General features: G+C 39.9%; 2 protein-coding genes across 9 annotated transcripts in view; one reads left to right on the top strand and one right to left on the bottom strand.

Annotated features, from left to right (window-relative positions):
* Positions 1–19001, top strand: part of LOC135112294 (uncharacterized) — a 41145-nt gene extending 22144 nt beyond the window's left edge. For 4 of the 6 annotated variants that reach the window (XM_064026610.1, XM_064026607.1, XM_064026608.1 and 1 more), the window contains 3 exons: positions 14444–14557; positions 15013–15108; positions 18236–19001. In XM_064026610.1, coding sequence (XP_063882680.1) covers positions 14444–14557; positions 15013–15108; positions 18236–18837 — 812 coding nt within the window. In that variant the 3' untranslated portion in view covers positions 18838–19001. Of the gene's footprint in view, positions 1–5546; positions 6231–6806; positions 7789–14443; positions 14558–15012; positions 15109–18235 lie in introns of those variants that run through there. The other 2 variants (XM_064026605.1, XM_064026606.1) reach the window with 2 other exon arrangements.
* Positions 19002–20150: 1149 nt separating this feature from the next.
* LOC135112295 (cofilin/actin-depolymerizing factor homolog) overlaps positions 20151–26099 on the bottom strand; it is a 6878-nt gene continuing 929 nt past the window's right edge. The window contains exons 1-5 of one of the 3 annotated variants that reach the window (XM_064026613.1): positions 25690–25847; positions 23238–23357; positions 22416–22538; positions 21502–21630; positions 20151–21007 (exon numbers count right to left, since the gene is read on the bottom strand). In XM_064026613.1, coding sequence (XP_063882683.1) covers positions 20939–21007; positions 21502–21630; positions 22416–22538; positions 23238–23357; positions 25690–25692 — 444 coding nt within the window. In that variant the 5' untranslated portion in view covers positions 25693–25847 and the 3' untranslated portion in view covers positions 20151–20938. Of the gene's footprint in view, positions 21008–21501; positions 21631–22415; positions 22539–23237; positions 23358–23894; positions 23949–25689; positions 25848–26099 lie in introns of those variants that run through there. The other 2 variants (XM_064026612.1, XM_064026614.1) reach the window with 2 other exon arrangements.

Below are 26099 nucleotides of genomic sequence, written 5' to 3'. Positions count from 1 at the left end.
CCACCTTTTTTGTCGTTTCTTGCGATTTTTTGTTTTTGATTTTTTATTAATTTTTTTAATTTCCGCTTCCCTTCCCCTAACAATAATGGGGGAGAGGTGGGAATTCGGGGTTACTTCAAGGTTAGGTTAGGTTAGGTTAGGTTAGGTTAGGTTTGGTTAGGTTAGGTTCGGTTTTATGGTATTAATTGTCAATTCTTGGCTCGCATTTTCAATTTTCAACTTTTATTAGATTTCGAAACTTGGAAATGCGAGCCAATTTTTGTCAATTCTTGGCTCGCATTTCCAATTTTTAGCTTTTCTTTCATTTATGCCAATAATTGTAAGCCAAAATAACAGCATATGTGCTCCCCCCACCCAAAACCCCGAATTCCCACCTCTCCCCCATTATTCTTAGGGGAAGGGGTGCGGAACTTAGAAAAATTCATAAAAATAAAAATACGCAAAATCGCAACAAATGAGACATCAGGTATGTCTCTATGAAGCATATCCTTTCTATTAGTAAGTGTTTTAACTAAAAAAACACACCCGGTGTTCTGCCAAATCTTTACCATTTTTTCAATTTAACTTCAACACTAGAACTTCATACTTACAGTTATGGTCGGTTACAGAGAACTTGTGGATGAGCAGCCCGTGCCCGGCGCCCGCGCCCCCGTCTTGATCTTGATCTTGATGGTACAGGTGGCACAGGATCACTTCTGAGCCAGGCCTTTGGATCGGCAACTCCTGTAGAAAGGGGGGAAAAAAAAAAGAGAAACGAACAGCATCCTCTATCCTAATTGTTCATACACCTGGCACGCCACATTCTCTCCAGAAACTCTTTCACCGCCTCAATCATCCTTTCATTGGCCTCTCTACCCAGTCCCAGCAACAACACCATCCATTCCTTTCCTGTCTTCTCCACTCTTTCATTCCTATCATGCCCTAACTCAGTCAGTATCACTTGCATCATCTCATTCCTGTCTCTGGCATACTGCACACACTCCAGCACCACATGTTCCACCGTCTCATCCTCTCCCATGTCACACATCTGGCACACTTTGCTGCGGGACTCAGACCACCTGTAACTCCTTGCATTCACATCCATACACTGTGCCCTCGCTCGGAAGAGAAGATCACCGCCCAGGCTTCCATCATACCACCTTTCATACCTCGGGGCCTCTTTCTCCTTGTACCATTCCAGGGTCTTCTTTCTTTCCATCTCATTCTTCCATTCATTCAGTCCCACACATTTCACTTCTTTGTCTATCTCATTCTTCCATTTTCTCACATCCCATTCGGCTCCCACTCTTCCTCCTCTTGTTACCACCCATTCACGCTCATTTTGATTCCTCCCAGCCATTCTTATCGCCCACACAACTTGCAATCCATTCCTGTCTGTCATTCTCATGCATCTCTTCCTCCATTTGCTTCCACTTTCATTCCACAGGTACACCTTCCTTGCTATTCTTGCATCATCCATTCTCTCAAGCCTAATCTTGTACCTAAGTGTGGCTTTTGTCAGTCTTTCTCTGAAGGTGCTCCATCCCATGTCACCTCTCAAGGCTTCAACTGCTGTGCACCTCGGTGCACTCAGTGCCATCCTTGCTACTTTGTTCTGGCCCACTTCTAACTTATCAATTTCACTTTCATTCCATGCAATCACATCCATACCATACATTATACATGGCACAGCCACACTCTTCCACACTTCTCTCAACACATCATACTTACTTGCTCTCATCCTTGCCGCGCTTCCCAATCGACCTACCCACTGGTTTACCATACTTATCTTTTCATTCTTTGCCTTTGCACACCCACTAGGACTCATCCACATCCCTAAGTACTTGTATTCTTGCACCTGTCTCAACTCATTCTCTCCAAGTCTCCATACCACATTACTTTCATCCTCTGATCTATTCACAATCATTACTTTGCTTTTCTCACTGCTAAACCTTACTCCAAAGTCTTTACCATAGCCATCCACTACATCCAACAAACTTTGAAGCTCATCTGCCGATTCACTCATAACAACTACATCATCTGCATAAAGGAGCACACATACTTTATCATTCCCCACACTTACCCCTACATTCATTCTTCTCATCCTGGCTGCTAGCTCCTCTGTATACAGGCTAAAAAGGGTTGGTGACAATATACAGCCCTGCCTAACTCCTCTCTCACTCTTCACCCAGTCTGTTTCTATGTCTCCTAGCCTGTATCTAGCTCTTGTGTCCACATACATACTTTGCACTACGTTAACTATCTTTGCACTCAATCCAATCTTTTCTAAGACTCTACCTAACATTTCTCTGTTCACTCTATCATAAGCTTTCTCTATATCCAAAAAACCTAGGTACAATTTACCCCCATCCTCCTTTTTCTTCTCAATCATTTCATTCACCACAAACATATTGTCCTCAGCTCTCCTGTCCCTACGAAAACCATTCTGTTCTTCACCCAGCACTCCAGCTCTCTCAATCCATTTACACAGTCTCTCATTCAACACTGCACTGAAAACTTTACCTACTGTATTCACTAATGCAATTGGCCTGTAGTTCTTCAGCTCATTCTTACTCTTAAATCCTCCCTTATGTAACAGACACACTCGGCTCTCATTCCACTTTCTTGGCACTCTCTCTTCATCCCACACTCGGTTGAATAACTCAGTCATTCTGTCTATCACTACCTCCCCACCATTCTTGTAGAACTCATAGGGTATATCATCTGGACCTGCTGCCTTGCCATTCTTCTGCCTTCTCACACACCTCTCCACTTCATCCCTACTGATTCTTTCATCCAGTTCATCTGCATTCTTCCTTTCCAGTGTTACACATTCTTCTCTCACACTAAACATCTCACCTACCCCACCTACTTCTTCCCAGAACCCTTTGATTGCCTCCCTGATTCCATCCTTCTCTGTTATAACTACACCCTCCACTTTTAGACTCTCCACACCAACACTGCCTGACATATTCTCACCTCTCATGAACTTGTACCATTCACGGCCACCTTCCATACCTTTCTCCCTTAAAGATTGAATCACGCTCCTTTCACTCTTCACTTTAGCATTCATTATCATTCGTCTCGTCAACCGCTGCTGCTTCACATACGCTGCCCATGCATTCAGATACTCATTCTCTGCCTCATCGCTTTCATGCCTCTTTTTCCTCAGCCATCTACACTGTCTACTCATTCTCTTTCGCTCCTTCCTAGCCGCTCTGATTTCATCATTCCACCATGGTTTACATACATTCTTTCTTCTACCTACTCTCACAAACCCTATCTGGTTCTCAGCAGCACCCCTCACGTCCTCAACCAGTTTCTCATTCAGATGCTCCACGTCATGCACACTTTCATCGTCCCAGCTTCTCTCACTCAGATCAACCTGAAAGTTCTCCCACCCTACATCTCTCAGTCTCCACTTCTTTCTCTTACTTGCCACTTTCACTTCATTCCCACCCTGCATCAAGCACTCCACAACCAGCATGTTGTGATCGGACACAATATCAACCAAACCATCCTCATCTATCCACATGTGCGACACAATTTCACGCATTCTTCCATTCACCAACATGTAGTCAATTGCCGATTCCTGTTCTCTTGCACTCCAAGTCACACGCCCCTCTGCCAAAGTAACGTTCAGATTTTCCAGCTCCAGTTCATCAACAAACTCTCCAAGCATTTCACCATTCCTGTTCACCTGTTCCCCCAGTATTCCCACATGTGCATTCATGTCACCCATAACTAGCACTCTCTCCTCTCCATGCTCTCTCACAACTTTCTTAAGTATGTCATACTTCCTCCTATTTTCCCTCTCTGCTCTTTCACCCATGACAGTCATGTACGCTACCACCAGTACCACCTTCTCTGGTCTGCCACGACCATCCATGCAACACTCACGACTGCACTCCGTGCAGTCTGTTTTGGGTCTTGATCTTGATCTTGATGGTACAGGTGGCACAGGATCACTCCTGAGCCAGGCCTTTGGATCGGCAACTCCTGTAGAAAGGGGAAAAAAAAAGAGAAACGAACAGCATCCTCTATCCTAATTGTTCATACACCTGGCACGCCACATTCTCTCCAGAAACTCTTTCACCGCCTCAATCATCCTTTCATTGGCCTCTCTACACAGTCCCAGCAACAACACCATCCATTCCTTTCCTGTCTTCTCCACTCTTTCATTCCTATCATGCCCTAACTCAGTCAGTATCACTTGCATCATCTCATTCCTGTCTCTGGCATACTGCACACACTCCAGCACCACATGTTCCACCGTCTCATCCTCTCCCATGTCACACATCTGGCACACTTTGCTGCGGGACTCAGACCACCTGTAACTCCTTGCATTCACATCCATACACTGTGCCCTCGCTCGGAAGAGAAGATCACCGCCCAGGCTTCCATCATACCACCTTTCATACCTCGGGGCCTCTTTCTCCTTGTACCATTCCAGGGTCTTCTTTCTTTCCATCTCATTCTTCCATTCATTCAGTCCCACACATTTCACTTCTTTGTCTATCTCATTCTTCCATTTTCTCACATCCCATTCGGCTCCCACTCTTCCTCCTCTTGTTACCACCCATTCACGCTCATTTTGATTCCTACCAGCCATTCTTATCGCCCACACAACTTGCAATCCATTCCTGTCTGTCATTCTCATGCATCTCTTCCTCCATTTGCTTCCACTTTCATTCCACAGGTACACCTTCCTTGCTATTCTTGCATCATCCATTCTCTCAAGCCTAATCTTGTACCTAAGTGTGGCTTTTGTCAGTCTTTCTCTGAAGGTGCTCCATCCCATGTCACCTCTCAAGGCTTCAACTGCTGTGCACCTCGGTGCACTCAGTGCCATCCTTGCTACTTTGTTCTGGCCCACTTCTAACTTATCAATTTCACTTTCATTCCATGCAATCACATCCATACCATACATTATACATGGCACAGCCACACTCTTCCACACTTCTCTCAACACATCATACTTACTTGCTCTCATCCTTGCCGCGCTTCCCAATCGACCTACCCACTGGTTTAGCATACTTATCTTTTCATTCTTTGCCTTTGCACACCCACTAGGACTCATCCACATCCCTAAGTACTTGTATTCTTGCACCTGTCTCAACTCATTCTCTCCAAGTCTCCATACCACATTACTTTCATCCTCTGATCTATTCACAATCATTACTTTGCTTTTCTCACTGTTTTGTTTTGATTTAGTCTTGACTCTTGATCTTGATTGCACATTATACAGATTGCGCTGTTTGTTGATGTTTTCATTTCTTCCATCAGTAATGATGGTGCTAACAATGCATTAGGCATTTCGAAATTTCAGAAAAATGGCTAGTGAATGATTTTTATCGAAAAATGCCAAAAAAGTGCCAAGATGCCAACTTGATTTTTTGGATGCCAAACGCATTGAAAAAGTGCCAAATTTATAGATTTTGGCACCAAAAGTGCCAATCTGGCAACCTTGGTTTGGAGACAATGTAAACAGGCTATCTTCAGCAGTCCTGCTGAGATTTGGCAACAAAACGTGGTTTTTTCTTTCATATATGCCAGGACTTATACAGTCGGCGCGAAAAAAATGTCCCCACCTGCTGTATCATTAAGTTTTAACAACACAACATTACGTTCTTGTTTATTTAGGTTTATTTAGCCACCAGCGGACACGAAAACACTTGTCACGGCCAATAATGAACATCTGGCATCTCCATGCTTTCAATTTAATAATGTGACAGATTAACGAGATTCAGTAACCGCCAGGCAGTGTGTGAGGGAGGGTGTTTACTCCCTCCTGTCACGGAGAGGTACTTCCCGCTTCTGCTCCCGTTTCCTCACATATCGCTCGCCTCTCCTCGTGATATCGGTCACCCTTTGCTTCAGAATGGGGCCTGCCAAGCTAAGAATGGAGGAGAAAGGTGCTATACTGGCTCTATTTCGCGAAGGCCTCAGCAAAAGAGAAGTGGCAAGAAGGACAAGAAGATCAGCGAAGTGTGTCCGTAATGTCATCAAAGCAACCATTGCCCACGGCGGTGTTATTCAAAAGAGAAAGCAGGGGTCGGGGAGGAAACGAAAGACAGGCCAGAGGACGGACATGCTGTTGCGACGTGAGGTGCTGAAGAACCCTTTCATCACCGCCAAGGAATTAAAAGGAATGCATAGAGATGTGCTGGGAGATGTGGCAGTGAGAACACTTCAACAGCGGCTACAGAAAGATTTCAAGCTACCGTGTCGTCGGGCAGCTCACAAACCTGGTAGTTTTATGTTAATTGTTACACAAAAAACGAGGTCAGCTGGAAAAATCCTTACGTCATTTGTTATCAAACCAACTAATAAAATGCTGAAGTGGATAAACTGAACTTGATTAGAGAGGAAAAATTAGCATTCATCCCGTGGTGATGATACATCCCAAACCCAAGATAATGTGCATAGTACATACCTTGTTTTGCCACTTTTCTAGTTTTGCTTGATGGTGGCAAAAAAAAAAAAAATTCCAAGTATTTTATTAGTTGGTTTGATAACAAATGACGTAAGGATTTTTCCAGCTGACCTTGTTTTTTTTTTTTTTTTTTTGTGTAAAATTAAGTCTGCTTGTGAATCTGGCAGTTTTTCCAAACCATAGCAAGTGCCCCAATTGCTCCATTTCTATCCTAACATATTCCACAGACAACACAACAGTACTAATGTGCCAATATAATTCCATACAGATGTTGATTCCAGTCGAAATTGTTACTGGAAGCACTTTCGATAGTGGGAGCTTTTCTCTCTCTCTCTCTCTCTCTCTCTCTCTCTCTCTCTCTCTCTCTCTCTCTCTCTCTCTCATGTAAGAAGGTCACTGGCCAAGGGAAACTAAAAAGAGGAAAAAAATCCCACTGAGGTACCTGTCTCTAAAGAAATATCAAGAGAATCATAAAAAAATGGAAGGGTAAGTGTCTTGAAACCTCCCTCTTGAAAGAATTCAAGTCATAGGAAGGAAGAAATACAGAAGCAGGCAAGGAGTTCCAGAATTAACCAGAGAAATGGATAGATGATGGAGAGTACTCGTATTAGTTAACTCTTGCATTAGAAAGGTGGACAAAATAGGGATGAGAGAAAGAAGAAAATCTTATGTAGCGAGGCCGCGGGAGGAGAGGAGGCATGCCGTTAGCACGATCAGAAGAGCAGTTAGCGTGAAAATGGCGGTGGAAAATAGAAAGAGATGCAACAGTGCGGTGATGAGAGAGATGCTGAAGACTTTCAATTAGAGGAGAGGAGTTGATAAGATAAAAAGCTTTTGATTCCACCCCGTCTAAAATAGTAGTATGAGTGGAACTCCCCATACATGGATGGATAAGGCCGCTGTACAGAGATAGCAGCTGGAGGGGTGAGAAAAACTGTTGGAGATGACTCAGAATGCCTAACTTCATAGAAACTGTTTTAGCTAGAGATGAGATATGAAGTATCCAGTTTAGATTATAAGTAAAGGACACACCAAGGATGTTCAGTGTAGAAGAGGGGGACAGTTGAGTGTCATTGAAGAAGAGGGGGATAGTTGTGTGGAAGGTTGTGTTAGGTTGACAGATGGAGAGGTTGAGTTTTTGAGGCAATGAGCAATAAGTTTATTCTGCCCTAATCCAAAATTTTAGAGAGATTGGAAGTCAAGTGTTCTGTGGCTTCCCTGCATGCACAACACTGCTACACAGTCACGCAACCTGAGTCACAGCTGCGCTGACACTTGCCCATCACTGCCTCACTCACACCTGTTACGCATTACATACATATCTCTCCATACTTCATCTTCCAGTCATGAACCGGCACAGTTCGTTGAAACAAGTTAGTAACACCAGAACGTAAAGGAAGCAGCAAGGCCTATTTGTGGCAGTTCCTGTATAAAACATGCCTGCCTATATCCACATTTCATCCCTGTCCCTAAATTTATCTAATAATACAGTATTCCAATGACTCAACACTAACAACATATGTGCCATTGCCCTAACTTAAGTAAAGTGTTAAAAAAATGGATTTGTATGATTTGCTTTTGTATAATTCATGGGAAGAAAGGAAGGAGACACATACAGTATATGTCCTTAGCACTGCCTGCAGACTTGTCAAGCAACAGGAAAACAGCAAAAAGTCTGCCAGCACTAAAAAGAAAATAATAATAGTAGTAGTTGTAGCAGTAGCAGTCAACAACAACAACAATAATGAAAGCAGCAGCAGCAGCAGTAACAACAATAGCACTGCAGTAATATGGTGGGCCTCCCTTAGCCCATCAGAAACAGTCAAGTCCAACAAGCAACTGAAGTGAAGAGAGCCAAAATAGCATCTACTGAAGAGTTTGCATTGGTTAGGCTAGAAACTTCCCCAGTTTTCAAAATATGGCATCTCATCCTTAGGCTTTTTCATGAATTTCCAAATTTGGCATAATTTGCCTTCCCTCACCCTAAAACCTTGCTTTCCCACCAGGTCCCCAAGTTTGCTGTGGATAGAGAAGAAGAAAAATATAGGATGATGTTATGAGTAACATTACTTAGTGAGAAGATAAAAGTAGAAAGATAGAAGGAGAGAGAGAGAGAGAGAGAGAAGAGCAAGTCATGATGACTCACACCACCCCATGCTCCCTGAGTTTAGTATATAAATGTGTCCTTCTCCCACCTTGCTTTAGTTTCCCTAAATTTTCTCCCTCTTTCCCTTTACTCTGATAGCTGAGTTTAATGAGTTAAAGACTAGAATAGTTGCCCCTCCCTATAAAAATATATCCTACCCAGTCCCCATGATAAGTGTATAATGATTTTTATAACTTCATAAAAATTTTAAAGTAAAATTGTGGGCAAGGCAGAGCGAGGTATGCATTGCTGGCTGATCTTTTTCTCCCTCCCCGTCCCTTTTCCTTTCCCTTCCTCCCCATTGTCACATGATTCAGCGGTCATTGGCTGAACAGAGCACAGGTTGGAAGACATTCCTATTTTTCAGTTGGAATCAGACATTCATACAATACACATGCACAAGAGAGAGAGAGAGAGAGCCAGCAAGGGTTATTAGGGGGATATTTAGAGACTTTCTTTATCTGTAGTTCTTGCTGGAGTTTTCCTGGCGGTAAGCCAGTTGCTAGTGGCAGCTGTGAGGGGGCTAGATTTAGCCTTAACAATGTATTGTTTTAAATTGCAATTTTACTGGCTAGGATAGCATTGTGAGGGGGGTATCCCCCCAAATAGCAATGTTAGTGACTTCAAAAGGTTAGGATAGTGCAGCAGTGGTATGGGAGGCAGATATTCCTTGCTTGTTGACTACTTTTTAAGGATTTTCCTCAAAAGTATTGAGATTTCCCAAATTTTGCCTATTTTAGCCTCCCCTGCCCTAAAACATTGCTTTCCCACCAGGTCCACAAGCTTCAGGGCTGACATTAAAAAAAAATTCAACCCCCCTGAAAAAAAACAGCCTTAGTGAGGTTTTTAAAAATATTTTACATATAAGAATTTAGTTTTATATCATATTGATAAATAAGGTTTATGTATGCACATATACTTTAAAAATGCAAAATCCATAAAGATCTTCCTAAAACAATATAAATAACATCAAACAGGGATTTCCTTTTAATCTGAAAGGAAATTCCTGGTCTCATTTGCTTGTTCTAGTTGTTACTTTGATATAAAGGATAATAAAACAATACATTGAATTGTAATCTGGCAAAATTTTAATTCTTTTATTTTCAATGTGAGATCACTCATTTTCTTTTCTCAGTGAACTTAAGAAAAATTAAATACACACACACACACACACACACACACACACACACACACACACACACACACACACACACACACACTAGTCAGAACTAAAGAAATCTTTCTATATTCTGGTTTAGATAAATACTTTTCCTACATTTATAAAGAAAAAAAATAGTAATAAAAAAGAACCCTTCTTAACTAAGTATCAGACATCAGCATCAGTACACTTCATTCTGTATCTTGGCCTCCTTTCAGGTGTGTATCAATTTCCACTAGTTTCTCAGCTTTTTCACTTCCCAATGTGCTTTACATTTTATTCCATACTAGTCTAAATGAGGAAAATAACCTTTATGTTGCAGCTGAACTAGCTGGATATGAATGTATGGACCCTAAAAGTAAACAAAATCCATCTGGCAATTTCTTTCCACTTGTTTTTTTCAGTGTGTTTCATGTTCATTGCATGCCACCACTTGTCTGAGGAAAGGCTGGATGTAACTGGTTGAGAAAACATATTGGGTGAGAAAGTTTGAGTATCCTTGAGCTGAAATTCATATAATCCAACTGTATAATCAGGGTGGATTTTATTGAGCCAGTTCTCAGCTTGCTCCTCAGCTTCCATCTCTAGATGGAATTTTAAATGTAGCAAATTAAAACAGCAACATTCAAGCATTGGCAACATTCTACTTTTAGTTTCAGTGTAAAAATTGCATTCAGCAAGTAATTCTTCAACTATACTAAATTGGCTGAATTACTTCTTACCTAAGTAACAAGGATTAGTCATGTAAGCAAAGTAATGAACAGGCTTCATGGCTTTCTTGAACCTATCCTTGATACTCTGATGATGATGATGCAAATCCAGATTATTCAGCAAAGATATCCAGATGTAGACAGCATCTGCAAGGCTTGAGCCGTCAGCTTTGGAGCTGGGTTAAAAACAAAAGTAACACAAATTAAATCATGTATTGTATGTATTGGTACTATATTGATTTTATTGATATATAATTATATTATGATTATTGACTTATTAACAGTGCTGTTATCATCATCATTATAACTATTATTATTATTATATCTTGTCTAGAGCAGTTCCAAAGTGTTTCAGTTGGGTCAGAAGATGCTGAGCTTCCTAATATATATGCCAACAATATGTCAATAATCTGGCTAATGTTTGCAGGGAAGCTCTAAATAATCTGGCCAGTGTTTGCAGGGAAGCTTTGATCTTGTTGCCTCTTTTTTTCAAGGTTGCTGTAGTTTGCAATATAGGACTCAATGTGGTCAACCTGGGAATTTCAACAGGTTTCATTTGGTAGCTGTGGCACTGACCCTCTCGCCCCTCCCTTCTCTTTCAATCATCCCTTTTAAAGAGAAAAAAAAGTAAGCCTTCCTCTATTTTGTAAACAGGTTAATATTACCTGTTATTTAAATTTGTTAGGCAATGTACATCTTAACAGAGTCAGTAAACTGAAACTTTATTTAAATTTTCAGGTATCCCCATCTTAAAAAAAAAAGGAAATAAGATTATTTACCATATATATGGATGCTAGTGATTTCTGAAAAATGTGTTCACTTCCACTATATGAGACACTGAATGGAAAGCTTTGTCTGCAACTGTTGGCCACCAGTGTATTCCCCAGTTCCTCTTTTACTAGTACAACAATGACATGTGGAAAAATCACCTCAATAAGGGCAAAAATCCCCCCCCCCCCCCTTTTTTTTTTATGTGTATACTTTTTTATGATTACAGCACTTTGATTCAAAGTGGTGTTCATTCTGGTTATCATGTTGTGAGGATGAAAAGGAAAGAGTTCCTTGACTTTGACACCTTTAAGAGGTACATAACTCATCATAACTCCAGTGAACCGTACAAGTTCAAATATGCATGAAAGTTTGTGTGTTGTATGAGTTATAAAGGGATATTTTTGTGCAATGGGCTATGGAGAAAATTCACCTGTTGGTAGTGTGGGATTAATGCCAGGGAGGACTGCCTGTGCCTTCTCCAAATTCAATGTATCAGCAGTGCCTCTTTCTCCAAAGTACACTCAAGCCTTTGTTATTAGAAGAAAAGAAAGTGAATGATTTGCAGAGTTTTCTTCCATTCATACCTGCTTCCCACATTCAGTATTTCCAAGAACTTCTTACCACTCAGCAACAACTTCAATTCATCCACCAGAAGCACCCAACATCAGAACAATGAGTGATGTGGATGACATTGAAAATGACCTTGAGTACAACAATCTTTCAGGATGCAAGTATTTATTTTCTTATAGCATTGTTCCAAAACATGGAAGCAGATGTTTTCAGCTACATAAATAAAAAAAGAAAAAAATCACCAGGATATCTTTATTGGCTGAAAAGACATAGCATTTTGAAGGTCAACAAACCTTAACAGTGTTTTCTCATTTTCTAAAAAGTGGGGGTGCATTCTTTCTCCAGCAAGTTTATATGATATGATGAGCAGCCATATATCATTAGCTTTGGGTACTTGTTTTCTAAGTTCCTTCATTTTTACCATTTTGTCTTCATTGTAAGTACACATAGCAAAAAAACTACAGAAAAATATTAGATTTTATTCTACTCAAATAGTTATATAATATTACAGCATACTAGTGAGAAGGGAATGCTGATGGCTAGTCTGCTGTACTGTAAGTTCTTTGATTAGAATCAATTATATAGTTATCTTATCTATAGTGTTTGGCTGCATAAAATTAATAATATAAATCAGTAACTGATTGTAAAGATGAAGGGCCACTTACTTCTTTACCAAACTGATCAGAGACTTCAGCAACAGCTTTTTGTGTCAACTTGGCACAGTATTCTACTGTGTTCTTTGTTGAACTTGAATCTGTTATACTCAGTAAATAAGCTTTCGTGTCATTGTGTACACAGTGAGCAATAATGGCATCATTTTTATACATTGGTCTACCCATCCTGCATTAATGTAAAAGTGCTATGTTCATCACTTATTTCAGTTTTCATGGTCTCTATAACTTTTCATGGATTGTATCCAGTAGTACTCCTGGAAACGTTTTCCTATTTGGTAATTGATAATTTGGTTGTAGAATCTCAATAAGTTTTTAGGTCTCGTTATTTTTCACAACACAGAATGGCCGATTAGATCTAAAAAAAGAAGTGAGCAACTTGCATATCAGTTTATTTTTTTCTACTTTGCACTTGTCATTACTGCAAAGGCACCCATTGATCTTTGCCTTTTTATCAGTTGTTGGGTTGTGTCTGAGTTGGCTGATGCCACAGATTCAAGGTCATCCTCATCTTCAGATCCTTTCTGAGTGTTTGGGGATCTTGATAAATAAAACCCCTTACTACCATCTTTACTTGTTTCTGGAACCATATAGCCTTGCTACAATAATTCCTCATGTACAGCAAAATTGCTTTAAATAACACACTAATGATATTATATAGTGAATCAGTGATATTATCAGTATTCCATTCATTAATATTCAAAGTTTCAAGTATTAAAAAAAATACTCACAGTACTCAGTAACTCATTTGCCTTTCCCCAATAATGATCTTTCCTCTTGGGACATTTTTGGATGTGGGTTTTTACTATTTTAATTTTGGTACTAATGATCTGGTTGTGGTATTTATAGGCTTCTTCCTGTTTATCATTTTCTAAAATATCTAATTTATTCCATTCAGCTGACTTTTTTTCCCCCCACTATCAGCAGGCATTTTGACTTTCTTGCTGTGGCCCTCTGCTGTCAGTGCTGTGGCATGTGAATTTCTGATCCTCTCACTACCAAGGACAAAGAGACACTGAGGAGTGAGGACCACTGAGTCAGCAGTAGTCAAGCCAGACCCATTAACACAGGCTTTGTCTGACCAGACCAACCTGTATCAACATGACCTTAACAAGTGTCTGTTCTTTAGATAACACTTCATATGTTTTGTTATATTACTTTTCAATTGCTTATTTAAATGATTTACATATAAATATGAGTAATAAACAAAAAAATAGAACTCCTCAAAACAATAAAACCCCCCAAAACACAGTGGGTTGGGTTTAAAAAATGTTCTTTTCAACCCTACCAAGCTTGCTTGCCCTGGAGAGGGGTGGCAATAGAATACATTAGGAGTTGCTATTGGTAAGATTTACCCAGTGACTGTCTACACTCCTACACTCATCAATCAGGTCATTGTGGAAAAAAAAAAAAAAAAATAGTACCTGTAATTTTATTGATTCCACTTTTTTTTTTTTTTTTTTTTTTTTTTTTTTTTTTTTTTTAATTAATACCTTTCCTTTGCTGAATCACTACTTCTTTACAACTACAGCTGCATTTTTTTTTGCCAGAAACCTACCGTTCTCCTCCAACAAGCACAGGGACATGTGGGAATATGAAGTTTGGGTGGGAAACAAAATCTAACATAAATATGGGGCCATGCCCATCTTAGATCCCCCACTAGGGAGGAGTTGAGCCAGGCATGTATTGTCCCATCTCTAGTTCTATTTTAATCAAATTTCTCTTTGAACATGTGAATACCACTAGCACACACTATCTCCTTTATACTATTCATTGCATTTATGCAGCTTTACTAGTGCATAGGTGTTAGTTCTTCAGCACATGGCATTTCATAGCATTAAATTCCATATTCCACCTTTAACTCCAAGATGTGGTCCAGTTTCTGCTATGAAAGCAGGAGCTGTCAGCCGGGATTGAGAGGTTAGTGGGATAAGGAGGGAAGCAGTCACTGGTGATATTACTATATTATACTGTATTTTGATTATTGCTTCACCATCACAGGTATTGCTGCACTGGATCCTTCCACTGAAGAACATGGTGTTCTAGTAGAAACTCAGCCTTCTCAGCTTAAGATTGAGCCCATGGAAGAAGACACAGCTGGCTTTTCAAAGAATGGTATGTCTTCTGTACACCCAACAACAGAACTGTTTAGACATGTGCCATTGCTCTTCCTTGTCTTGTGTCTCTGCTATATCCAGGGGCATGGTCAGAAAGGGAAGAGTAGTGATCTTGAGATCTCCATCATATTTTAACTGTTTCCCCATATGCCAAACACCAAAGAACCCTCAGTGTGATGAAGAAGCTCTTAATGCAAAGAGAACATTTCAACTTTTGGTCTTACAGCTTCATGAATAAAAGTAGAGAATCTTGAATACATATAGATAACTTTATTTGCCACCAGGCTTTAGGAGGTTAAAGTCGCTCCCTCATTAAGTTAATTATCAAGAAAGGAAAATGTATTTTTAGTAACATTTTCTTCTTTGTGTTCATAAACTTATGTAAACTGCTGAGGAGTAATGTCAAAGTTAGGTATGTGCTAAACTGTGCTTGATGTATAAATTATTTTGCAGCTCCTGCTGTGTGTGGCTCACATCCTGTCACAACATTCAACGCCAAGGAAGCAGCCTCCCAGACAAGTGTTTGTACTTCTCAGCCTCATATGTCAGGTAAAAATTGACATTATTGTTGTTGTTGTTGTTGTTATTATTACTATTATTATTATTATTATTATTATTATTATTATTATTATTATTATTATTATTATTATTATTATTAACTTAAATTTGGCTGTCCCCATTTTGAGGGAGACAGCTTTGTTATAAATTATGTATTATTATTATTATTATTATTATTATTATTATTATTATTATTATTATTATTATTATTATTATTATTACTATTATCATCATCATCATCATCATCATCATCATTACTTTTACTATTGTTACTATTATATTATTACTAGGGAATGGTCTTATTATGAAATGGCAGGGGTAAACCATTGTATGCTGTCAGGCCTTGGTGTGGAAGCATGTGGCCAAAAGTGTTATGCATAAGCTCCTGGGGTGTAGCAGGATGGGCCATAAGACTGCCCCTTTCCACCATGGGCTGATGGAGCAAAGAGTGTGAATTATAAGAACATAAGAAATAAGGGAAGCTGCAAGAAGCCACCAGGCTTACACGTGGCAGTCCCTGTATGAAATATACCTACCTATTTCCACCTATCATCCCATCCATACACCTGTCTAGTCGTCTCTTAAAGCTCCCTAATGTCTTAGCACTAACAACATGATTACTGAGTCCATTCCTTTCACCTACCACTCTATTTGAGAACCAATTTCTTCCTATCTCTTTCTTAAACCTAAATTTTTCAAGCTTGAACCCATTATTTCTTGTTCTGTCCAGGTTGCTGATCCTAAGAATTTTGCTTATGTCTTCCCTTATACCACTTAAAGACTTCTATCAAGTCCCCTCTTAACCTACGTCTCTCTAAAGAATGTAAATTTAACTGCTTCAATCTCGCCTCATAAGGAATACTCTTCAGCCCCTGTATCCTTTAAGTCATTCTCCTTTGTACTGATTCTGTATCCTTCCAATAATGTGGGGACCAGAACTGCACAGCGTAGTCTAGATGAGGTCTGACCAGCACCAAATATAACTTTAATATTGCTTTGGGCCTTCTACTTTTTAACTCCTAAAACTCTTGTTTCTGGCTTCTTTGCATTGCTTTCCTAGACGGAGTTCAGAGCTAACTATAACTCCTAAATCTTTTTCATACCCTGAACTCACCAGAGTCTCATTGTTTTATTGTGTACCTACTATGTAGGTTTCCTCTACCTATGCTAAGTACTTTGCATTTGTTGATATTAAACTGCATTTGCCATCTGTTCATCCTGTTTAAATCTACCTGCAAGGCAATGGCATCCAATTCTGACCTATCTTTGTGTCATCTGCAAATTTGCTAACATCACTACTAATTCCACTGTCCAAGTCATTGATATATATTAAAAACAACAATGGCCCTAATTCTGATCCCTGTGGCATCCCACTAATTACATGACCCCACTCGGATTTAGAGCCGTTTATTACAACTCTGTCACCTGTTGCTTAGCCATGACCTTATCCAGCCTAACACCTTCCCATCTATCCTGTGTGCCCTAACCTTTATCAGGAGCCTCTGATGTCAAACGTTTTACTAAAGTCCAGATATAAGATGTCATAACTATCACCATTATCTGCTACCTCATGCACTTTACTGTAAAAACTTAACAAGTTCGTCAGGCAAGACTTCCCCTTTGTGTAGCTATGCTGTGATTGATTTATCAAGTTATGCTTGTCTAAATGCTCCCTAATGTTCTTCACTAAGTGTATGCATATGTGGTGCTTTGTTTGACCACCTTGTGTGGGATTGCTGGCCTGGTATATAGAAAGATAGGTAAATGGTGATGATGATGATGATGATGATAATAATAATAACTATTATTATTATTATTATTATTATTATTATTTTCATTTATTTTTGTACAATTAATGAAATACTGAACAAGGATAATCATGGAGATAGTAGTACTGCAGTAACTTTTCATTATTATTATTTATTTACTCATATGTTTATCTATTTATGTATTTATTTTTATTATTAATTCATTTTATTTATTTTTCTTATTTTATTTATTTATTTATTTTTAATTATTTTATTTTATTTCATTTTATTTTAATTTTTATTTATTTAATTTAATTTAATTAATTAATTAATTATTATTATTATTTTTTTTTTTTTTTTGTGTGTATATTACCTAGTTGTGCTTTATGGAAAAAGAGCTATGCTCGTGCTGTCCTATCTCCATATCTTTTAATATCCAACTTAGCCTTGAATCCATGTATACTTTCTGCATTTACTATCTCCTCATCCAGACTGTTCCATACATCAATACTTCTATATGGGAAACTATACTTTTTGACGTCTCTTCTACAAGCACTCCTCTTCAGCCTCTTCCCATGTCCTCTAGTGTCCCGTGTATCCCAGACCATTAAGTCACTCCGGTCCACCTCCTCTACTCCCTCATATGCTTTATAAATCACAATCAAGTCTCCCCTTTCTCCTCTTTTCCAACGTTGGTAGATGTAGCCTTTCCAGTCTCTCTTCATATGACAAGTCCCTGATACTTGGTACCATCCTTGTAGCTGCTCTCTGAACTCTCTCCAACTTCCTTATATCCTTTTTCTTGTATGGCGACCACATTACTGCTGCATATTCTAGTCTAGGTCTTATCAGCGACACAATCATCTTCCTGACCATCTCTTCATCTCTGTGTGTGTGTGTGTGTGTGTGTGTTCATTACATCAAGCAGTGCATGGAGATATTTTTAGTTCTTTAGGCCTTAGGAGATGTAGCTAAGAAGCACCACCACAATCATCATCATCATTATTTTGAAGGACTCCATAAACACATGCATGTACCAAGAAAAGATTTGAGTGAAGTGTGTTGGTTTAATGAGAAGAGGTAGACTGGGATGATATGGACATGTGGAGAAGATGATGCAGAGTAATTGGCAACAAAGAGGAGAGATCTGACAATACTTAGTCATGTTTTTAGTGGTAGACTCAAGGAAACTTGGAATGAAGTGGTTCAGAGACTGTGCAGCCTGGCAGTCTGCTGGTAGTTGTGTGAGGCTGGCACATGCAAACAATATTTTGAGCCTTTCAGGATGATGATGATAATGATGATGCAGCTTTTGTAAATATATGTAGACAATCTGTAATTTTATTTATCTATTATTTTTTTCATTCCAGGTTTAACATTATCAGAAGCTTTAAGATTTCATAAGGAGAAGTTGCAGATTGATTTGGCCAACAAGGCTAATGGTGCAATAAATCTAACAGTACAAGCAGCACCACACATATGGGAGGAGGGGATGCAGAAACAGCATGCAAGTGGAAGTGGCAACAGCATATTCAACTCCACCAGAAAATATGCCGAGGCAAATTCAGGCACCAAAATTGAATTTGAAGTTGATGTAGATGATAAAACTGTCACCTCATACCCATTGCATGTAATTCACAATAATCCAGAATATCAACCCAGATTGACTAGTGCTGTCATTGAAAAGGGGAGTCTACCCTCTTTAAAATTGCATACAAATTCACAGAAAGCTTCTGTGGTAATGATTTTAAATTATTTGGAAGGGGCCACAGAAGCAAGTGTCACACAGGAAAATGAAGTCCCCAGTAATACATTTTCAGTGACAGAAGACATCGTGAAGGAAGAAATCATTGACGAAAGTGAATTGCAGGGAAATGAAATCTTCAGTAATGCATTTTTAGTCCCAGAGGATATTGTGAAAGAAGAAACCTTGGATGAAAGTGTCACACATCAAAATGAAGTCTTTAAGTAATGTGTTTTAGCGACAGAAAATATCATGAAGGAAGAAGTACATCAGAGTAAATAAAGGCACTGAGACTTTATTATAATTTTAAGCAACATGCAGATAACAAAACTGAGGATGCCACAAAATTTAGAGAAACTGAAATCAATAAAAAGAACATACAAACAGCTCAATTGCTTGCTTAATTTTCACCATTAAATTGCCATGTGTTGGCAGAGGCAGAGCATCACAGCAACATAAGACATCATGTTGGCAACCCAAGAAAAGCTTCTTCACCTGGGAAGGACAGGAAAAATAAAACATGTCTTGCAACCCCAGGTAAGTTATAAAGCCACAAACACCAGTTGTTGTCCAAACATCAAGTGGATGTGAGTTACACCAATTGTGTTTCTTGCTGAAAGTTTCATGGCAGAAATGCTGCTACTGGCAAAGTTTTTAAATCAAGCAACAGTAGTGTGGATGAGGCAAGGGTATGATTTTTATCACACTGGTTATGGAATTATCATATTTGGTGTAGTCACCAATGAAGCTGGGTCTTTACATTTCCAAGACCATGGTGAGGCAGTGTTGGGATACTGTATTTTTGTTCTATCTTTACCTATGAAAGCTTTCTTGTGATATTGTTAGTTGTTTGGTAGCGGTGTTTAGTATAGTTATGCTTCTTGGTATTAGTTTAGTTGCCTTGATACTCTTAAAATATTGTAAAGTGGGAGTTCCTTTCCTGTGAATTTTTTGCTATTGATCAGTTTTGTGTGAAATTATATTACTAGGTAAGGGAAGTTGGGTGGATGCTTGCACATTCTAGAAGACTTTTGTATGATTGTTGTATTGTTTCTTGGTATGGTATGCAGCTTGAGCACACTATAACTGTGGTAGAATAGTGCCTCCATATTTTGAAAATTTTCATTCGCTACCAAAAGGAATGGAGTGAGGAGACAGAATCCTCTTGTGTATAATGGTGTGATAATTACATTTATTTTATATACATTTCTCAAATGGTTTAATGTTAATACTATTTCTCTGCCTCTACACTTTTACTGGAGAAAATCAAAGTATAAAAATTATCCTAAATGTTGGACCTCCACACAAAATCTAACACACGCACACACAATGCAGCTTAGTGACTGGCCTTGAGACATGGTAGCTTCCAATAAAGAACCTTGAATGATGAAGCACCTCTCACAGTAAGGAGCTTAACTATATTCCCAGGTGATCACAAGTTCAGTAATACCTTATGCTGTCTTGCAGCATCACCCAATAGACAAAACACCAGACCAAACATGTCCAACTCTTCTGCACTAGGAAACAAAAAATAGTCAAGCATTAAAAAGAAATTTATTAGATAAGTTGACATGATCCTACAATAAATCATACAAAACCCTTTTAAGTAATGGTAGATTCCTTATGGGCAACAGCTGATGCAACATAAGATTTTGAGCAGTTTCAATTAGAAAATGTGGTTTCAGCCAATGTTGTAAAAGGGCTAGAAACATGATTTAGTTATATATAGCTTATTATACTTAATGAAAACTGGAAGTAGCAGACTGATCTTTCCTTATTTGTGATATGACATAACATACAAATGGAAGAGCTTCATGTAATACTAAACTCGCCTGGGCCGGCTCGTGGCGGCAGGTGACACTGTTACAGTGTTCAAGGGGCAGCTCATAAGGCATCCCAGCCAGGGCTCTCCATTATGCTGAGGCACTAGGCCCCAGCAGATGCTAATTCCTGCAGGCGGCCCCGATGACACTGGAGTCTGTAGTGGAACACGCTAGACTCGCCCTGCCTCCATCAGTGGGAGGCACAAGCCAGCCAACATAAGCTAAAGCTTGATCAGTGCACAGCTGCTGCCACCCCACCACATACCAGCCAATTTAATAATCAAAATAATATAATCACAAGTATAAAACAATTAGTCCCCTGATGCTGCTTGGGTAGCATGATAACAGTGGCGGCCCGGGCATGACTAGGGCGGCAGCAGCCACGGGATCGCTGCTGCCGACGGGCCCCTCACCGCGCCGGGACACACCCCGGTTTCCTGCTGGGGTCTTGAGAAAGGTGATAGGGGTAAAGGCTGCTGTCTGGTGAGGGGCCTCCCGTCGCAAGCTTAGGAACGGTCTGTAGAGCGGCATTTTTCCAACACACACTCGTAGGATGCCTCGGCCATATCTGTAGCCTGTGGAGCACCATTGGCAATTGTTAGCAGTGTTACCTTATTAGGCATGCAGGCAAATTACCACTTGTGCCTAAATTTGAATGAAACTAAACTAGAAATAAAGAATGATCTAGCAAGGTCACCAAAATTCTTGAATAGGTTAAGGCCCTACATCTTCATCAAGATGACAAAACTGCCCAGAAAATTACCTTGCCAAACCATGGACTCACTACACAAACTTTCAAGGAGTAGCAATAAAGTAAGCTTTCTTGTACTTGGTGAGCTTTCACATAAAGCACTGGATTTAAACAAAACACTTAACTTATATTCAAGGAGTAGCACTGAAGCAAGCTTTTCTTGTACTTGGTAAGCTTTCATGTAAAACACTAAATTTAAATAAAAATTACACTTGACAAATACAAAATTTAAAAATGCTTGACTTAGCTAAACTTTCCAAGGTTTCACCACATATAATAATTTCATCTGTCCAGCAGGATCCAAATGGTCCCCCTCACCTGGATATATTTGCCGACACCTTCTAGAGCATGTTTCAGTGCATCAAAGCTGGAGGAGTAAAGCATCTTCTTCTTTATCTTGGCCGTGTCTGGGCACCATGACATCAAAAACAGCTTTTGCTTCTTTGTCTGCAATGATCAAATGACATTAGAATTTAGAAATGATGAGAACAACCTTTAACTAATCCTATCCTTAAAAAGCAGCTTTTAAATTACTTGCTCAGAAGCTTGCCTATTACAGCCTCAAAGCAAATTACATTCAATATACAAGTTTAACACATTTTAAGTAAAATTTGCATAATGAACTATACTCAATGTATTCATGTTTACACAAATGTGTACCAAGACAAGCCCCTAGGAAACAAAGTACAACTAAAAAATAGCCCTATACAGGAATCTATGTATTTGTGATATGCATATACACATCTTCCTTCAAGAAGTAACTGAGATGTCAACCAAGAATCAAGTCCTTCAAGAAGTAACTGAGATGTCAACCAAGACTCAAGTCCTTCAAGAAGTAACTGAGATGTCAACCAAGACTCAAGTCCTTCAAGAAGTAACTGAGATGTCAACCAAGACTCAAGTCCTTCAAGAAGTAACTGAGATATCAACCAAGACTCAAGTCCTTCAAGTAACTGAGAAAACCAAGGCTCAAGTCCTTCAAGAAGTAACTGAGATGTCAACCAAGACTCAAGTCCTTCAAGAAATAACTGAGATCAACCAAGGCTCAAGTATTCTCTTTAACCTCTTTCTGCATATTATGTTTTGAGAATCCTCAAGAACTAAAACTAACTGTACCAACTAAATCAAAAACATTACTGAAGTACAGTAAACCACAAAAGCAGTGCAAATGTCCTTAAGGAGGGAGGGGAGGGGAAAAACAGAGGCATATTTTCTCCCCAACAAATACTCACATCTGAGGTTCCCTGGCAGGCATGTTCGTACTCGAAGTCGTACAGGCCATAACGACACTGCTCTGGCCCCACGTTACTCAGGTGTTGCAAATAGTCATCGTATGTCGCATCTCTATCTCCATACTGCAGGGCAAAAGGAACATTAGACATCAGCTATTATTTTACTGCTGGAAAATGAAGCTGCACAATAAAAAATCATGCATTTTGATATTAAGAAAAGCAAACATTGGTGTTATGTTGCCAAGGAAGTTATTCAGTATTACAACCATGTAATAGGGCAAAGGGAAAATATTAACTTTGGAAAACCTCTATAAATAGAAAATTATTTTGTGAAGTTGACATCCGAGTATCACACCGCTCCATTAATGTAGACTTCAAAATCCTTGAAATGTTAATTTTTACTTGCACTACAAAATTTACTCAAATTACATATTGTTTTACCTAGAGCAAGCAGAGCAACACTTCATAACATCCACACACTTCCATAACTAACAGTTGTAGATGAACTGCAAAAATCCAAACTCACATGACTTGCTCTGAGGTATGAAGCAATCATCATATCCAAGTAGATTCAGAAGGGCCACATGGGTACTACATTAAGAAATAAGCCACAAATTTCAAGACATTTACACTGATACCATCCCAAAACCAACTCCTTAGTTTACAGTGCCAAAACATAGTTGGCTAGGTTGACTTTAGAATGTTACAAATTTTTTGAAGACCTCTTCAGCTCATCCCTAAAATTAGAAGCAAAGAACTCTACAACCTTGCACTTGTACATTGCACCCACAATTCCTTGTTCTACAACTTGTGAACACTCACCGTTTCAATGCATATTTCTTTATCATCCTTTATGTGGAAGATTATGTACCTATACTTCTTGCTCTTTTTGATGTCTGTGTACGCCTTGTGGATCTCATCCGATACTTTCACTCCGGAGGCCTGTTGGTGGAGAACACATTGTAATATTATCTACATATGAAATCAAAAGCTATTTGCATAAACCTGTCCCCAACCCATTAACATGCAATAGGGCACAAACACAGCTAAAAACTTATAAGCAATGTTTAAAACTTCCATCAGCTTCCTTCAACTTGTGTCAAAAGAGCAAAGAAATTTCAGGAACATCTGAGTTAATCACTAATTTACATCCTTCATTTCTCTCTATCTCTCTTCCCAATGATGTAAATCAATTTTCAGCTACAACCAGTCATCCATTGTTGTAGCCTCAACTGCCAAAACCAAGCTTGTGGCACAGACAGTAAGCTGCCAGCACCCCACCTAAGCTATGGTGATCAGTGTAGTCTGAGGAAAGGTGTAAATGAAATGTCCTATCAGGGGGATCAATCCCCTGCCCCCTTTCCCCTTTAGGTGACAACCTTAAGACCAAGGTGTTAATGTAGTGAGAATGACAACCACTAACTCCTCTACAAATAGAAGCCTACTCACACTATACCCTGATGATTTGGGAACACTTACAGGTCCTGGAAATATTGACGATTTTCTGTACAGTGACATCAGTGCCTATAGATACTCTGCACCTAAGTATTTATAACTACTACTCGTACTGATTTGAGTGACAGGAGGCAAACAGCATTTATGTATTTAAATTTTTATAACCCAGTAATTGAGAGATGCCTGATAAGGAGACAACATACTTTGCATCAGTCAGGTAAGCCTGCTATCTTATCACCAGCTCCCATAATCACTCATTGTCACACTGCTTTTATCACAGCATGCCATACATGATTGCTCAGTGGCCCAACTTGTGATGGTTTCTCTATGCCCAAAGATTATACAAACACCAAGTCAAAAAATCTGCCCAGGACATGCTTACTTATAATTGAATATATTGATAATACTAAATAAATAAAACCAGACGAGCTAAACAATATAGTGCATCCCTTCATTCTAAAACTAATAAAACATGTCATTCCCACATCATATGAAAGGCACAAGCTAACCTTAGCATAATAAAACTAACAACTGCCACCACAAGGAATGAAATAACCCTCATAGTTCTCAGCTACCAGCAGTATCTACTACATAGAAATTATTCCAAGAGAATTTTGCACCTTAGTATTTTTCTCCCGTCTAAGAAAGCGTCAGTACACACCAAGTAGAGGTAGCATTTGTTCGATAAAACAGCCCACTGCATTGCATCACCATTCTATTACTTTAATGTACTGCCTCGTGTCAACTTGGGACATTAGCCTTAAAAAAAAAAAAAAAATTCATGTTAAGACCTTGCTATTCTTCATTTCGGTAAGCACTAATTCCTGGTTGATGCAATACACTACACCAGCTAGTACCTTACAGCTTGTAACCGTATCTGCATTTGACTATTCCTAGTGGCAGTCTTTAATGGCGATAGTTTAGTGTCAGTACTCGGTATGCTGGTAAAGCTCTATTCCACCATTCCCGCCACTGCCGCCCATATACCACCACGAGGCCAAGGTTCTCCTGCAGGAACTACATTTCTGCCCATGAGAGGCGGCTTGCCGACAGTAAAGATGCATAGCCGCGCTTTATAAACTGCCTGAAGCACGACGGGCGCCGAGTAATCGATAAATACCTTCTCCCAGCCCGGGCGGAGGGCTTGAGGACACCACCACCACCGCCTCAACCCACGCCTTGGTCCCCCGCCAGCACCCAATTCAACGTTTGTATGAAATAACTGATAAAAAGGGCACCCCGGACGTAGCTAAAAACGGGTATGGACTGAACCCAAACGAGGAAGCAGCCGTGGGCGGTTATAGCGGAAAAATAGCCTTTCCTAACAGGCACTTGAGGACACAGACCAAGCAGGGAAAGGTTAGGAGTATCGGGGGCCTGGCTGGCGCGAAAATGGCAGGCAAATGGACGGGATTACGTGAAAATGGGATAAAAGGATCCAGGAACTCTACCCCAAACCGGCATATAAGCCCTTCTTGCTCGTCCACCGCGTGTGAAATGTCATCCACCACGATAAAAGTTAAATACCCAAATACTACAGCTCGTCCACCTCCCTGGGGCGAACTGGGCAGTCCATTACATCCATGGGCACTCCTCTGCCGCCCTGCCGCCGTCACATCATCTCAGGCAAGCGTACTTCGTAAAATTCACCAAAATTCACACCACGCCGGTAGTCTTCCTGTCACCGGCACCAAAAGCAAGCCCCGAGTATTCGTGGATATACAGCCATAATTCCCTTCCTATGGTATCTACAGGTGCACTGGGGACTCCGGCATTACGTTGGGTTCTCCAAGGGGCTTGAGAGAGGACCTCGACTCACCATTCTGCTTTAGGCAACACCAAAATGACACAGCTCAGGGCAGACTACACACCGCGCCACCAAAAGGCTTCAAGGGGCGTAGTGTTAGGCGTGACGTCATGTGTTCCTCCGCGCCCCCCACGCCCTAACCAGGCTTACACCGCACACCCTCATTGGCCAGGTCCCCTCAACAAGCTCTCTGGTTGGTCTGCTGCGCCTCGCCCCGCCGTCTATCTCCCCCGTCTGTCCAATCCCCGCGTCTCTTTCTCTCTTCGCATGTGTCATCATTACGGTGTTATTCGCAGCTTCTAGAACAACATACTGCAGGAAATGACACATTGAGACAGTTGAAAAGTATTACAGGCTAGATACTCAGTCATAAGATGAAATATGATGACTTGCAATTGACTCTGCGGGGAACTACTTCACCG

This window comes from Scylla paramamosain, chromosome 23 (assembly GCF_035594125.1).
Source record: "Scylla paramamosain isolate STU-SP2022 chromosome 23, ASM3559412v1, whole genome shotgun sequence".
Lineage (NCBI taxonomy): Eukaryota > Metazoa > Arthropoda > Malacostraca > Decapoda > Portunidae > Scylla > Scylla paramamosain.
Note: the sequence above shows the minus strand (reverse complement) of the source record. Positions and strands in the feature narration are given on the sequence as shown.